General features: G+C 36.2%; 1 protein-coding gene across 2 annotated transcripts in view; it reads right to left on the bottom strand.

The window, feature by feature from the left end:
- Window positions 1–393: 393 nt before the first annotated feature.
- Window positions 394–16,568, bottom strand: part of UGCG (UDP-glucose ceramide glucosyltransferase) — a 32,779-nt gene continuing 16,604 nt past the window's right edge. The window contains exons 3-9 of one of the 2 annotated variants that reach the window (XM_006088024.3): window positions 10,875–10,977; window positions 9,641–9,742; window positions 8,206–8,318; window positions 6,403–6,581; window positions 5,062–5,148; window positions 4,406–4,595; window positions 394–2,883 (exon numbers count right to left, since the gene is read on the bottom strand). In XM_006088024.3, coding sequence (XP_006088086.1) covers window positions 2,713–2,883; window positions 4,406–4,595; window positions 5,062–5,148; window positions 6,403–6,581; window positions 8,206–8,318; window positions 9,641–9,742; window positions 10,875–10,977 — 945 coding nt within the window. In that variant the 3' untranslated portion in view covers window positions 394–2,712. The remainder of the gene's footprint in view (window positions 2,884–4,405; window positions 4,596–5,061; window positions 5,149–6,402; window positions 6,582–8,205; window positions 8,319–9,640; window positions 9,743–10,874; window positions 10,978–16,568) is intronic. The other variant, XM_023753277.1, reaches the window with a different exon arrangement.

The following is a 16,568-nucleotide window of genomic DNA, read 5'->3' on the forward strand; positions in this document are numbered from 1 at the left end:
CCTTCCCCTGGATCTGCATTCCTACCTATTGGAGCTGAGCTCCGGCTGTGAGTCCTGGTGAGGGGGATGGGGGTGGGGAGCAGAGGTACCAGTGGGTCTTTTCTAAACGTTTTATGGGCTAGTGCTTCTCAGGTCTGTCTGCACAGTAAACAATGAGCAGAATGATTAAGCCAGAATCTCTGTGGGCAATTCTTACATGCAACCATGTTAGAATGATGTCCAAAAGCTGGACTTTGAGCCATTAGTCTGCCTGTAGCACTGGGAAAATGAAGATTTCAAAACCCACACCTCACAGAATTGTTCTAGTAATTCCGATGCAAACGGTGGAACATGTTAACATTATTTATAAAAATACAAAAGGAAAGAGGAAACAAAAATGCGGTATTGCTCATGTTTTGATTGTATTCCAATTTTTATTTTTTGAACAAAAAAACATAAGGACAATGATCTTAAATAATAAAACATGGTACAGTCTAGATACTTTTAAAAAGACAGTTCATTAAATTTGGATTTCTACAGTTCTGTTGTGATGCTTTCTCCGATATTAATATTTATTTATTTTTTTACCATTTTATCACCACTCTAAACTCGCTTCCCACGAAGCTTCACTTTAAAGAAATCCTCCACTCCCACATCAAACACACAGAACAGTCATGATGTATTTACAGAACACAGGAAGTCTGTCCAGCCATTTTGGTTCTGTTGTTCCCTTACCCATGCTGACATCAGCAAAAAGCTAAGTAATAAGCATGATTTCGCTTCAGCAGGCCAAGGGTGGCATCAACCAAACTTCATGAAACAACCAACAAGTTACAAACATGGTCAGCAAAAGTCAATTTGCACAACAGTGATTTAAAAGCATACACACGGAGTGGGTCACAACTAGACTGGCTTTCCCTGTGCAACTTTCCTCAGGGAACAGTACTACCCATTTCACATAGAAAGGATGATGCATCAAAGCCTTTGTTCATGAAGAAGATGCCCTTCAAAACAAACTCATCATAAGGCAAAAGGAAAAAGAAAAAGAATGAAGTAGTTTGGCCCAGAGAGAGGCTTGTATACAATGTGTATACACAGTATATACACATTTATAGATATATTACAATTTAAACTATGTATATAGTCATTTGACAATTAAATGAATTGGCTCAGTGCAGTGAAAAAGTATTCATTTTCTACAAACTGTAGTTATTGCTAATATGCTACACATGATAGTTGGACATGGAAACTGAGTAACTTAGAATTAAAGCTGCCATATTGCCAGTGTCAGCCCCGCAGCAGGCGTTCATACGGACAACATGCCATCCCTGCCTAAAGGAAAAGCAAACATTCCACTACCAAAAAAAAAAAAAAAAAGAAAGAAAGAAAAAGAAAAAGGCTTATGCACTGTCCCTTACATATTTGCCTATTTTTTAAAAAGCAAAAAACAAGTCCAGTTCACCACAAGCTAAGCACAACCTGACAAGCAAGTTTAGCGGCCTGAAGGGAGGGGAGAGGGAAATACGGCATGCATTTACAAGGAGCACTGTTTTAGTCTATTTTGTCATACAAACTGGAATACAAAAATCCAATTTAAATAAGACTAGACTAACTGTAATAGTAAAAAACCAAAAAAATAAAATAAAGCAGAAAACCAACCACACGCACAGTAGACTTGGTTGATACTGATTATTTAAGAGTAAAAGTCATCCTGTCCCCTTATACCCAACTGCAATTTATTTATTGATGGCTAGAATATTTACTTAAAAAAAGATATTAAATACCTGTAATTACATTCTTTTTAACAATGAGACATACTGTTTAAGAAAATAGCTCGTGTGAAATGTGTCTGAAATGCATTTTTCCTCATAACTATCAAAACATCCACTCACACTTAAAACAACCACCCCCCCCAATAGTTAAGGACAGATGGGGTGGGCCAGGTGAGGGACAGGGAAGGAAAGGGTTACCAGCACAGTGTTTAACAATGGTTCAAGACAGAACCAACAAGAGTTGGTCAGAAAGATGCCTTCGATACATGGCTATGATTAAAAACCAAACTCAACCACTTTGGGTTCATTGCAGTGACGCAAAAAAAAAAAAAAAAATCTTCCTCACAGATTTATAGAAATACTAGACTCCAGCTCGTTCATTATTATTATTTTGTAAAGTTTTTCTGTTTGTTTTTGCAAGGCCTGGCTACCTTGTTACACTTTTTATCTGCTCTGCAACAACTACGAGAGGTAGGCATAAAGCATGAAAAAGTTTCCCGTTAGTACCTCACTGTGGATTGTTCACTGCGCAATACCATTCACTTTAGTCTTTTCTGAACCCCAAAACAAAGCTGCTGCCATTCCATCAATGTTCTAAAAGAGTGTACTCACAAATAAGAAACTTTTTCTACTGAAGGATACTGTCAGTGTTTGCTGCAGAGCATTTGAATACATATATATATTCAAAAGACAACCATAACCAAACCCAGGTTCCTAGAACCAATTCTCTTGATTCTCTACTTCCACAAAATAATGTATACCATTTGGCCAAGACTACAGATGTGTTTCTTTTTTTTTTTTTTTTTCACAGATGCAAGTGCCATGCAAAAAATAAATTAAAGAACAGATACCAAAACATACAAGTGATAAAACTACTGAAGGTAGATCTTTAAAAGCATTTATATAAACATAATTTATAATACTTCTTTTTTCTCCTGTATGTACAGTCACAAAGCTGTAGTTATACATCTAGGATTTCCTCTGCGGTGCCCCCACAGCGCAACCTGTAGCGGCCAGTTCTCCAGCTTATCGTAGGGTCCCATAATGCCGACAAAAAAATGTATATCGTCATGGATTCACGGATGAACCAAGCTACTGCATAATCAAGTTTTGAAAAACACAGTGTGCCACCCTACGAATTAAAAAAGAAGAATTGATTTACTATCATACTAAAGACACAAATAAACGTTTTTGAATTCACACTTTTAAGTACACTACACAAAAATCAAGTCTGTTTAAAAAAAATAAAATCCGTTTCTTAAGATAACTTAACTGTCATGCAATATTATAATGGTAAAGAAAATGTTGCCCTGGCTGGTTGCTCAATGGTTAGAGCCAAGGACCAAAGCGTTGCGGGCTCAAGGGCACGTAAGTCAGTTGCAGGTTCAATGCTGGCAGGTGGGGGCATGAGAGGGAGTCAATTCTCTCGATGATGTATCTCTCTCACATAGATGTTTCTCTCTCTGTAGCTCCTCCCCTCCTTTCCACTCTCTCTAAAAATCAATGGAAAAAATATCCGACCAGCATGGCTTAGTGGTTGAGAACTGACCTATGAACCAGGAGGTCACAATTCAATTCCCAGTCAGGGCACATGCCCGGGATGCAGGCTCCATCCCCAGTGGGGGGCGTGCAGGAGGCAGCTGATCAATGATTCTCTCTCATCATTGATGTTTCTATCTCTTTCTCCCTCTCCTTTCATCTCTGAAAGCAATAAAAATATATTTTTAAAAATATCGTCATACCTGGGGTATTAAAAAATATAATAAAAATTTTAATTATCTACATATATAAAAGCCTAAGCAACCATTTGACTTGTAGCTATGATGTGCACTGACCACCAGGGGGCAGATGCTCAACGCACAGGCATGGAAACAGGGAACAGACTGATGAATCCCAGAGGGAAGGGAGGAGGGGGAGGGAGGAAAGAGATTAACCAAAGATCTTACATGCATACTAGAGGCCTGGTGCACAGATTCATGCACTGGTAGGGTCCCTCGGCCTGGTCTGTGGGGACCGGGCCAAACTGGCAGTCCAACATCCCCCGAGGGATCCCAGATTGCGACAGGGCACAGGCCAGGCCAAGGGACCCCACTGGTGCATGAATCCATGCACCAGGCCTCTAGTGAGTAAATAAGAAGCATTAAAAAACTGCTAGCCTAATATATTCTGAGTGAACACTTTTTAATTTAACATCATTGTTATTTTTCTTTGAGCCCTAATAACAGTGACTGCATAACAACTGAAAGCTGAAAGTCAAGTTGAGTTTTGGGTCCACATTCCACCAACAAAAGGAATGTTTAAACTTGATATTAACCTTCAATGGGAAGCTATCTGATCTTTTCTACCTTTAATAAATTAAAAAGTGGTTTGTTTTTTTAAAATTCTCATGCAAAGACACGTTTTTATTGATTTAATTTGAGAGAGAGAGAAAAACATTGATGTGAGAAAGAAACATGGGTTGGCTGCCTTCTGCACATGCCCTGACCAGGGATTGAACCTGAAACCCAAGTATGTGCCCTGACTGGGAACTGAACCTACCACCTTTTGGTGTACACAGGACGATACTCCCACCAACAGAGCCACCGTTCAGGGCTAAATTAAAAAGTTTTGGTTCCATCAAATGACTGCCAATCTTTCCATACCTATCCACATACCTGGACACCCCTGAGTTGAATGTAGTCAAATATAAACCATGCCAGGCAATGACACATGAAAAATACCATAATATCCCATCTGAATACATGGTGGGCTGCCCATCCAATAATTAAACTGGCAACAAAGCATTCTGAAATCGGCTCACAAATTATTGTAGCAGGAAGCATGTTAATTCGTAATTTGGTCCACCTAAAAAATAAAAGGATTTTCTTTAAACAATAGCTTGGTTACAAGACTAAACCTTTCCCCCCCAAAATAATCAGTTCTTTACCATGTTATATCAAGGCCCACCTCTTCAAAGAGTATTTAATGAATCTCTTCTATTTTTATTTAGCATATAAAAAGGCTAGAAATTCATTTGTATGGTCTATATGAATAAAGATTATAAAATTCAAAGTATAGAAAATGAGAAAATAAAGATGAGCACATAAAAAAATCATCTCAATATTTCTTTTTCGAATGCTTTCCGTGTAACACAGTGAAGAAAATATATGGAGACATTAAATTAATTTTAAAAAGAAGCTAAACTTTCTTTTCTGGAACTGAAAAATCTGACTTTTAGATTTATTTTTAAACCAAGTTATACCACATAAAAATCACCCCCCTCCCCCCCTTTTTTAAACAAAGTATAAAAGGCAGAAAGTGGCTGACTCACCTGATCATTCTGGATTGAAACTGAGAAATGGAATATGAGCCAGAGTTCTGCATGGCAACTTGAGTGGACATCGCAAACCGCCAACCTCTGAAAGTTAAGACAGTTGAGCTGTGATGATGGACACATGCAAGTGTGACTGGCGATGCTTTAATCATCACTGTAAAGAGTCATCAGGGAGAGCCTAGCCCTCAGGATTAGCACCCCACTCAGGGTACATCATACGGATGTCTGAGCAGTTACGTGGGCTCCCGACAGTACCATCTAAGGGCTGGAAGAAGCTACAACCCCTCCGTTTACAATGTAAGAAACTTAAACGACAGACATTCTCAAAGTTCTAAATGGAATGGGTTCTGTATATAATAGTTTAGTCTCTGGCCCAATGGTTGAGCGTCGACCTATGAACCAGGAGGTCCGGTTCGATTTCCGGTCAGGGCACATGCCCAGGTTGAGGACTTGATCCCCAGTGTGGGACTTGCAGGAGTCAGCCAATCAATGATTCTCTCTCATCATTGATGTTTCTATCTCTTGCTCCCTCTCTCTTCCTCTCTGAAATCAATAAAATATATTTTAAGAAAAAGAAAGTTTAGGTGGGAACGGCCAGGGAGAGGTCAATGGGTGAAAAAGGAGACATATGTAATACATTAAACAATAAATTTTTTAAAAAAGTTTAGTCTACTAACCAAAAAGGGGTGGGGAAAGGCGATGTGTGTGTGTGTTCAACAAGAAATGTAAACAAAAAGTGACATTATATGTCTCTTGCGAAACACTATGAAACCACAAAACAACATGAACACCATTCATGAGAAAATTTTAAAACCACACTTCAATTTTTAAACCACTTCTTTAGTAAATTATCACACAAGACAAGGATCCCCTTTAATAGCAAACAGTATTATTTTGTGATAGGGAAATGTTACGTCAATCATGTGAACCATTAGTTGGCTTCTTAGAAAAATCCCAAATAATCTGAAAATTTCAAACTTTGAAATAATGTCCTTTGAATTTTCACCTACTGGCTTATGACTACACTGATATTTTTAATTCTTCTAAAACACACAGAAATTTACACCCATAATAATGAACATTCACAATTACAAAGAAACTTCCTTTTAATCACTTCAAACCTCATTAATCTGAAGAATGTAGATGAATGAGAATATTTATGTCTTTAGAATAACGTTATCTATGAATTCATAGAAATTACTTTCTAAAAATATTATCCTATTCTGCATTCACTAGCAAAAATAAAGAGTCCTTAATCCATGGTTTTAACAAATAGAATAAACCAACAGAAGTTAGGTACTGAGCATACTGTAGCCTAATGTAATTTAGTTTTCTTACCGGTCAGCTATTGCTTTGGCCATAAAGTAATCTTCAGCAATGTATTGAGCAAAAGCTATAAGCCCTCCTGCTTGGTCTAACACATCCTTTCTCATTAAACAAGACATTCCTGTTACACATTTGAAACCAGTTACATGGGCAGAGATATAGGACCTCGGATGAGAAGTTCCAAAATATACCTGCCGAAAAAACAACCCAGAAACACATGTATACAATTAGAATTTTATGTATGGTGTTTATAAACTCTTATTTCTAATGAGTTTCCTTTAAGTATGACTGAATATCATATTCTTATATAAATTACCTGAATAAAAATTGGGATAAATAATGTTTACAGATGTCCGGCAGTCAGTAATTTTATTGGTTGACTACTCTTGCTATTATCTTATTACTTCTATTTTTTAAAATTTATTTTTATTGTTGAAAGTATTACAGATGTCCCCATTTTTCCCCTCTGACCCCTCCACCTGACTCCCACCCTACCTCAGGCCTTCACCACACTACTGTCTGTGTCCATGGGGTATGCATATATGCATATAAGTTCTTTGGTTAATCTCTTCCCCCACCCCCCCCCTTCCCTCTGAGATCTGTTAGTCTGTTCCATGCTTCCATGTCTCTGGATCTATTTTGTTCATCAGGGAAAAGTATATTCTATTCTCAAATAAAAGTTATCTTCCCTAAAACTGCAAGATTCAAAGATTTATCCAAATAAAACTTAATTTAGATATAAGACAGGTAAAAATATCACTCATTGTTATATATAAAAATGAACAAATATTTATCATCCTGCTTTCAGAATGTTCATATAATGATACACACACACACACACATATATATATAATATATATATTACATATATATATATTATATATATGTATATATATATGAATACATATACAAACACCACCTATCAACCTACAGGATGATTTCTTAACTCCTTTTCTTGTATCCGTTCATAGCTGGCTGCTTCCTGCCCCCGAGTCACTGAGCTTCTCAATTTCCCCAATTTTATTTTTCAACTTATTTTTCATAATCAGGGCAGACACTAAAATTCTGTCTCCCATTTTACTGCCCTTTCCCTAGATAGCTGTGAAGTCACAAGATATGCAAGCTGTTAAAATTAATGGTTAGAATAAGATGGTCATCACCCTACTTATTATACATAAAACCCTACTGATTATTTGCATCTGAGATATGCTACGTCTTCTAATTAGCTTGAAATAGAGAGCAGTGATCTTTCTCAATGGCAAGAGTTACATACACAGCATGGAGCAGGGAATTATCAGGGCAATTAAGAATATGATTCTTGCTACCTACCTCATACCCAGACTGTAACGAAGCCCTTTGTGGTACTGAATAGGACCAAACTTCTAAGACCAGAAATATACATCTTAGTTCCGTAGGCAGTTATTAAGTGAGGTCTGAGGAATGGGGTGGGACAGTGGACTAGTTGGAGGCTCTACAGATTTCTTCATAGAATGGAATGAATCCTCTGGCTTATTTCTATTCATTCTAAGTCTGGTAGATTAAACCTAAACTACAGGGGTTGGTGCAAAATGGGAGGTGCTTATCACTGACATATAAATCAACCTGGACACTTATAAAACAGAAACACAATGTGGCATAGAAGAATAAGACATATTTTATTTTGAAGGAATTGAGAGTTTCCTTTTCTAAACAAAAAGTCGATTAGGGGACAATTAGTCCTTCCCAAAATGTCATCCCAACTCTCTGAATAGTCTCAAGCTTCTGGGCGAGTAGGAATCCGACAACAAGAATGTTATTTACGAGCATCATACTCACCTGTTCCAACGTGGCGGCAAAGCCCTGTCTGTCTGCTACGTACGGCAGCCCGTGAACCAGGCCGACTTTCTCTGTCATTTGGTTAACCATGTCAGTGAGTGTGTCTGGAAGCACTACATAAAAAAGACAAAAAGGTGGCAAGGGGGAGAGAGGAAAACACTCTTTTTAGTAAAATGCCCACTAATGTAAAATATATTCTGTGATTTATTAAATTACTAAAAAAAATTTAAATTCTTTTTTACATTTGGATCTATTAAAGGAATCTCAATCCCTTTTCTGAGTCGAATACAAAATTTCAAAAAGGCGTAATTTACGATAAGCTAATTTACTCTATACGTTGTTAGGCCATTATATACCTAATACTATGGATATACCTTGAAAACCTTAACTACTCCCGTTTCAGATCCTCCAAACTGGAGTAATGGACAATGTGTCCTAGTCGAAAGCTACAGGGGTAGAAGTCAAAGGACCCCAGTTCTTTGGCCGTCTCCTCCATTCTCCAACCACAGGAAATGAGCCTACACTTTCTTGGAGGGTAGGAGATGTCCTCTCTCATAAAACTGCTGCCAGGAATCAAGTAAGATTATACTTGACAGAGATTTGTGCACTGGAAACATAACACATTCATGATAGTATATAACTTTCGATAGTAAATGTGTTGAACATAGTCCCTGATAGATATGTAAGGGTCCTGACTTATTAGGAGTGCCACCCTGGACTTAAATACAAATAATCGAAGGCAGCAGTCTGACCTGCTGCCCCACAGGGGACACCTGGCATTATCTGGAAACATTTCTGGGTGGCACCCTGACAGGGGTGCCACTGGCATCCCGTGGGTGGAGGCCAGGGATGCTGCTGAACAGCCTCAGCAACAAGGAATTACCAGCCCAGACGTCACTAGTGCTGAGGTTGAGAAACCCGAGGTAATTAGAATGCAATAGCACAGAACTCTGAAGTTACAGTAAGTATAAACCTTTAAAGCTGCAAGTTAAAATTTCAGTATAGAAAAGGCTTCCTGTTAAAATCACCTAACTGAAAAGCCCTAAATGTATTCTAGTAAAATATCTGTAATTTCTGTCCCTTTGTGTGAGATAGTGTGGTTATTGTGCCACGAACAGATCAAAGTAGAAGTGTCACATGAACAAGAGGAACTTTACAGCTGTGAGAAAGTTTATAGAATGTATAATGGACCACAACTATACTTTTTTAATGGCTGAACTTTTCTCTTCAAGATGAGAACATTTTTATACGTGTAACGTTCCAGGGTAGCATAAAAAAGTCAAAATCTTAGTATAACTTGACACATTACCATAAAATAATGATAAAATGAATTATTTTATTAGGCTAACAAAAAGGGTTGATAAATTTGTTTTCAGACTGCTTTTGGAACTTTTTTCATCAAATAAATAGTTTTATAAAATAAGAAAAGCCTCACCTCTTATTCCACTATCACAAATCCAGATAAGATCATACTTTGCAACTTCATATCCTGGCATTAGATTATTAATTTTAGGATTAATGCCAACCTTTTTGCCACCTAAAAATGGAAAGGTCCAGCAATGAAAAATTCATTCAACACTGAAAATATTTTCTATTATACAGACAGATGGTAGAGAGAAATAAAAGGTACTTGCATATTTAATAATTTAAATGAACATACTTTAACATTGTTTTACATTTCTTATTCACAATGATATAGTTAGAAAAAAACTGTCCATTCTCAAAGGAGAATTATATCATTTATCTTTAAAGTTTTATTAGTTTCAGCTTTCTAGTTCATAAGTTCTTATATTAATAGTAAGCATGGCCTGGCGGGTGTGGCTCAGTGGTTGAGTGTTGACCTATGAACCAGGAGGTCATGGTTTGATTCCCGGTCAGGGCACATGCCCGGTTGCACGCTTAATCCCCAATGGGGCGGTGTGCAGGAGGCAGCTGATCAATGATTCTCTCTCATCATTGATGTTTTGATCTCTCTCTCCCTTTCCCTTCCTCTCTGAAGTCAATAGAGATATATTTTTTAAAAAATAGTAAGCATGCCCTAACGGGTCTGGCTCAGTGGATAGAGCGTTGGCCTGCAGACTAAGGGGTCCCAGGTTCGATTCCGGCCAAGGGCATGTACCTTGGTTGCGGGCACATCCCCAGTAGGAGGTGTGCAGGAGGCAGCTGATTGATGTTTCTCTCTCATCGATGTTTCTAACTCTCTATCCCTCCCCCTTCCTCTCTGTAAAATATCAATAAAATATGTTTTAAAAAGTCTTTAGAATAAGCCTACATACAAGCTTTTGGAAAAATATTCCTTTTGAATAAAATAAAAGTGAATTCTATGCTAACGCCCAATTACAATGAAGGAGATACAAAAAGGCCACAAGGTGAAAATATTAAAGAAGCAAATTAGCAGATTCTTATATCTGATTGATGAGTTAAACATAATTTGGGATTATTTTTTGTTACTTTGTTAATCCCAGAAATGAAAAAAAAACCTTTGTTTTTATAACCGAAGCTTTCTCATAAGAATATAAACACCTTTTGCCGCTCCAATAAATATGCATAAAGCAAGCATGCCAATAACTTCGATGGGTAGCTGACATCTTAATCAATAGTTTAAAGCCAAGATTACTGCCATCTAATACTATTATAGCAAAATGGTTTTTGGAGAATTCGTAGCTTACCTATAAACAATCTGGCATCGACATTTGGATATTTTCCAAGGAGTTTCTTACATACATCAATGGCTGGATCGTCATGATCTTGTACACAGAGGAGTACTTCATACTAGCCAAAGAACACATTTTATGTAAATTAATCTCTTTACAAAAAGAAGCACTTAGTAGTATTTACTGGTTGATCAAAAAGCATTAAGAAAATCAAGCAATTGTACACACAAGTTAAAAGTTAAAAGAGTATTCATAATGGATGCACTTATGATACTAAGTGCTGGCTGTGGATCAGAGCAGCTTCCCCAGAACAGGGCCTGTGTGCAAGCAGAGGGAGAATGGAGAGATTGGCAGTGCCCACAGTTGAAATCTTGCCATTCCCAGATAGGCATAGCCTAGTAATCAGATCAGATCTCAAGCTTCTCCGTGCCCTCCATCACGAAGATTTACTGCATGTTCACACAGTGCCCAGCAGTGTAAAAAGCAACGTGGAAAGCAAACCAAATAAACACAGCCTCCATTTTCTAGAACTCTGTCTCTGAACTTAATATATAATAATTTTTTAAAAATAAAATAGAATTTGATTCAAAATGTATCATCTTGAAAAAAATGCTTAGCCTTTCTAAAAAAATGTTATTGTTTTGCAAGAGAGAGAGAGAGAGAGAGAGAGAAACATCGATAAGAGAGAACCATTGATGGGCTACCTCCTGCAAGCCCCTCACTGGATACAGCCGGTAACTTGGGCATGTGCCCTGACCCGGAATCAAACCAGTGGCCTCCTGGTGCATGGGATGAAGTTCAGTCAACTGAGCCACACCAGCCAGGGTGAATGCTTAGCCTTTAACCTATGAAAATACTCAGAATTTTTTTTTTCTCTCAGTGCTATGTTTACTCTTTGATAGTAAAGTAAGGAAGTAATTTCTTAGCACTTAACTGACTGTGTCAAAGTTACCCTGGTACGTGTATTTTAAAAAGGGAATACCAGGCCCTATTCTTAGATTTTTTAATCAGAATCTCTGGGGTGACATGTTTATAAAATCTTGAGCTCTAAGTTACCATTTAATAAACTATTAAATTAAAAGCTACTTTAGTATTTTGTGGGATATTTTTTCAAAAGTGGTGATAAATTCATGCTGACTCAATGACAAATTTTCTGACTCAATGACAAATTTTCTACTAATCCTCTTTCTGAAATAGGTTGGACATTTTGAAGCAAAAAAAAAGGAGGTTAATGATTTCCATGAAAAAATAACAAAGCTATGTTTTGTAAAAAATAAAGAGCTAAGGACACAACTTTTTAAGTGCTAACTCATGTAAAGGGAAGGACTATTTTATTTACTTCCATTGATAAGCACACACAAGTAAAAAGTGAAAATAAAATGTTTACAGTGCCCTTGAGTACAATAATTACTATTTGCTCAATATATAGTATCTCAGCAAAAATTGGCAGTATAGAAATTAGTGGTTTGAGCACAAAAGAGAAAGGACTAAGGTCTATGAAGAAAGTAATAGGTAAGATTCATTTTTCAAGTGAAGTAAATGTTTTTTCATACATTCTACCCAATATCTACCTTTAACACTGACCAAACTGCCACTCAAGAGGCATTGAAAACAACTGTACAGCTACCAATTTTCCAGAGATCAGACAAAACTCTGAGAAGGGAAAGGCCCCACTCTTGCCACACCCCTAAGATTTCCCAAAGGGTTGACTCTGAGTTCTAGAAAGTGTCAGCCATCATCCTAACTTGACTTTCAGAACAATGTTTGGCTGAGCTGCCAAAAGGTATTGACCTTAACAATGAAGATTAGAAAGGTTAAGTGACTTTCTAAAGGGTAATAGTGACAATTACCTTTCCTACTACAGTGGGCTGCTCAGCCAGGCTTGCTCTAAAGAGTTCCTTGTTTTTGCAAACATAGCATAGTTTCCTTAACGTTTTTATGATTTATGCTTTTTGGCAGGTATGAGTGAATATAGTGAAAGGAAGTATTTATAAGCAATGCGATTTCATAAAATAGAATTAAAAAGCTAACTTTAGCCTTTTTCCCCAGCAGGAGAAAACTTTGTAAAATATAATACTAGAAATGTACTCAATGGGAAGAAAAAAAAAAAAAGCTATGTTAGGTTACAGCAAACATTTTTGAGAATTATATGGTATTAATGTAAGTAAGGGAGTACATATAGTTTACTTTGTTCAAATTCAAGGTTTACCTTTTAATTAGCCTTGGTGCAAATAAAACTCAATTCATATTATCAAGAAAATGTTCAGACTTTTATTACAAAACACAACTTTTGCTTAATTGTTTCTGATGTTGAAAAATCATATCCATTTGGAGGTAGCATTCCAAGTGTTATCTAAAGTATCAGATTTAACCAGGAGCCTTCAGTTTTCAGCTATGATAATCACACCTCTGTGTCAAACACTTATTGGTTACAGACTTTCTTAGCAAACACAAAATACAGTGTTTATTAAAAACATATTTTATGAATATCTCAAGAAAACATGTACTTCACAAATCTGGAAGTGATATAAGTAAATTCCACTATAAATGGATACAGCATAAAGACATGAGATCTAGAAATAAACCCCAGAATACTTTAAATGAGGTTAGCCTCCATCAAATCTCTACTAAGGCTGCTATACAAATAGCTAAACTGACTAATTCCCCCCTTTTTTTCAAACAGTGAGATGACTAAAGAACTAAAGAACGAGAGGTATAAAAAACCCACAAATTGTGACTCATCCCTTTGATATTTAAGAAATGAATATCTGAAACTGCAATAATCATGAATGCAATTTTTCTGCTTTATGATTAAAAAGTAATCTTAATTAAATAATATTAGATGTATAAATAATATTAGAAAAAAGTTCCTCATTGATTTAGCCCTATCAACATTAGGAATGCAAAGTTTTAAATATAGTAAACAACATAAAATATCCTCTTAAACATAAAAATGTTTTAATATATATTAATTATATTGCATAATGGATAGGAATAGCTTGAATTTTTTATAAATAACTAAATGTCGTGTTTACAGAAAAATCTTATGATGATATCTGGATTACAGAAGATCATTTGGGGAAAGAATATACTTAGACCCAAAATGTCCAGAACATTCTCTGGTGCCGAGTAGGCAATGAATGTATTTGTTAAGCTAAGGCACTCATCCTAGGGCAGCCTTTTTAAAAAATATTTTATTTATTTTTTAGTTTTTTAAAATTTATCTTTATTGCTGAAAGTATTACAGATGTCTGCTTTATTGTTGTTTTTTCCCCCACTGACCGCCCCCTCCCAGAACTCACCCCTTAGGGCAGCTTTAAGTAAAAGACAAATGCCAGTCAGGAAATGTTTTGCAAGAGAACCACTCTGAATTCAAAGTTTTGACAATACTAAATACTTACCTATTTTTAAGTAGGTAATTTATACAGTTTTTGAAATTTATTTAAAAGACCCCTAATCTTTCTGACTTAGTAGTTTTATTACATATATTGTGCTTCATCTTTTGATAAGTGATCCTATTTTCAATCTTCAATTCTTTGTTGGAAGACTGGCTAAAAAACATTTCCTCTCAAGGATAGCTACACCACTGGCAATAAAGAATTCAAACATGCACTGGACTTGTAATGTTTTAAATCAATTCTGTATTTGCAGAAAAGAAAAAAGTCATAAATGCCATAGTCTCATTCTGTTAATAACTCTGATCATTAATTACAAATTCTTCATATGGCCAGAACTCACTGAAGTAAAGCCATCAGTCATGTTGATGCAGATTACTGAGTTTTCCTGCTACTGGCTGACTCTCTCCCCAATGCCTTCTATGCTGATGCCAAATGAGTACTCAATTTTATGAAAAATGAACTGTATCACTTTTCCATTCTTATATATTTTCCAAGGAATAATTTTTAAAAAATATATATTTTATTGATTTTTTACAGAGAGGAAGGGAGAGGGACAGAGAGCCAGAAACATCAATGAGAGAGAAACATCAATCAGCTGCCCCCTGCACACACCCCACTGGGAATGTGCCCGCAACCAAGGTACATGCCCTTGACCAGAATTGAACCTGGGACCCTTCAGTCCGCAGGCCGACGCTCTATCCACTGTGCCAAACTGGCCAGGGCACCAAGGAATAATTTTTAATCAAGGAATACATATAATCACAGAAATCTTTCAAGGCAATTAGTATAGTAATGTCACCGAAATTTAAACCTAGAAGTTCAAAACAAGTTCCAGTAGTAAATCTTGCACATGTCCAAAATTAAATAAAATTTTAGAATTTCAACGCATGTTTTATTTTTCTCCCAAATGGCCTATAATGTTGCACATCAAATACCAGGGGAAGGAGTTATATCCAGAATAAAAATGTTTCCATACTTTTTAAAACAATGTTCACACATGACAAGATGAAATTATTACAGTGCATTGGGCCTGGCTGTCACATGAACGTTCATTTCATGACTACCCGCCTCCTTGTCGATACAAAGGGCTCATCTATTCACACTCAGGTCTGTGTGATGTTTCAGTGGTTTAACTTCAGTCTCTGTGGAACACTGTCATTGTGTTTGTTTTTTTAAAAAGCAAATAAAATGCCACGAGATCAAAATTTTCCTTTAGATGGCAGGTATTTTGTGCTTTCCCTCTGCTTTCTAAATTTTCTATTTACACAGCTAACAATACTTTTGTAATCAGAAAATAAAACCGTGATCAAAGTATCAAAATAGCTTTCTCCTCAACCAATTTAAATGCCTGGTGACATGATTTAAGTGGAAAAAGAACTAAGTGAAAACTACAGCTCTTGAGATAATCCCAAATTGTAATTAAAAAAAAAAAATCAGGATTAAGAAGTCAATTATTGATTCATCCCAAATGTTCATAAGTAATGGCTACATATGTTCCTGGAGTTATTTTTAAAAACTCTTTCTACAATTAAAACCCACACTAACTTCCGCAACCATTTAAATTCCATGACTATCATCTCACATGAGCTACAATATAGAAATTCTATAATTAGGTTTTAAAAGTGTTTTAGTGAGAAAAGGGGAAAGGGTAGGCTAATGGTTAAAAATTGAAATGTGAGACTGTTTCACAAGAATAAATTTATACGATTCTTCTTAGCTATGCTCTGAGATTTATTTGTAACCAATGAAAATATTCTTTCATTATAAAAATAAATTCTCCTTTGCACTTACTTATATAATGTAGGTCTTGAAAAACTTCCATTTTTCCTATTGTAGAGCTTATTTTACAAATTAATTGTATTTATGTAATTCTTTCTGAATTATAAAGGCTAATTTTTGCATTTTCAGTTTGAAAGAAGATCAAGCACAACTCAGACATAAAAAAAGATAAGATATTGCCATTTGTAACAACATGGATGGGTCTTGAGAGTATTATGTTAAGTGAAGTAAGTGGGATGGAAAAGGACAAGAACCATAGAATTTCACTCAACGCAACAAATGAACAAACAAAACTTATAGATGCAGTCAAAAGTATGGTGGTTACCAGAGGGGAACAGAGTGGGGGAGAGGATGAAGAGGGTCAAATGTATGGTGATGGAAGGAGACCAAACTTCAGGTGGTGAGCCATTTCTGTCCTGTGACTACTGTTACTACAGCATAAAATTTGAGGTTGACATCATCATGAATTCTTCATACCTTTACCTTATATAGTGTCAAAATGTCTCTTTATGTATTTACCATGAGAGTGAGT

This window comes from Myotis lucifugus, unplaced genomic scaffold (assembly GCF_000147115.1).
Source record: "Myotis lucifugus unplaced genomic scaffold, Myoluc2.0 scaffold_43, whole genome shotgun sequence".
Classification (NCBI taxonomy): Eukaryota; Metazoa; Chordata; class Mammalia; order Chiroptera; family Vespertilionidae; genus Myotis; species Myotis lucifugus.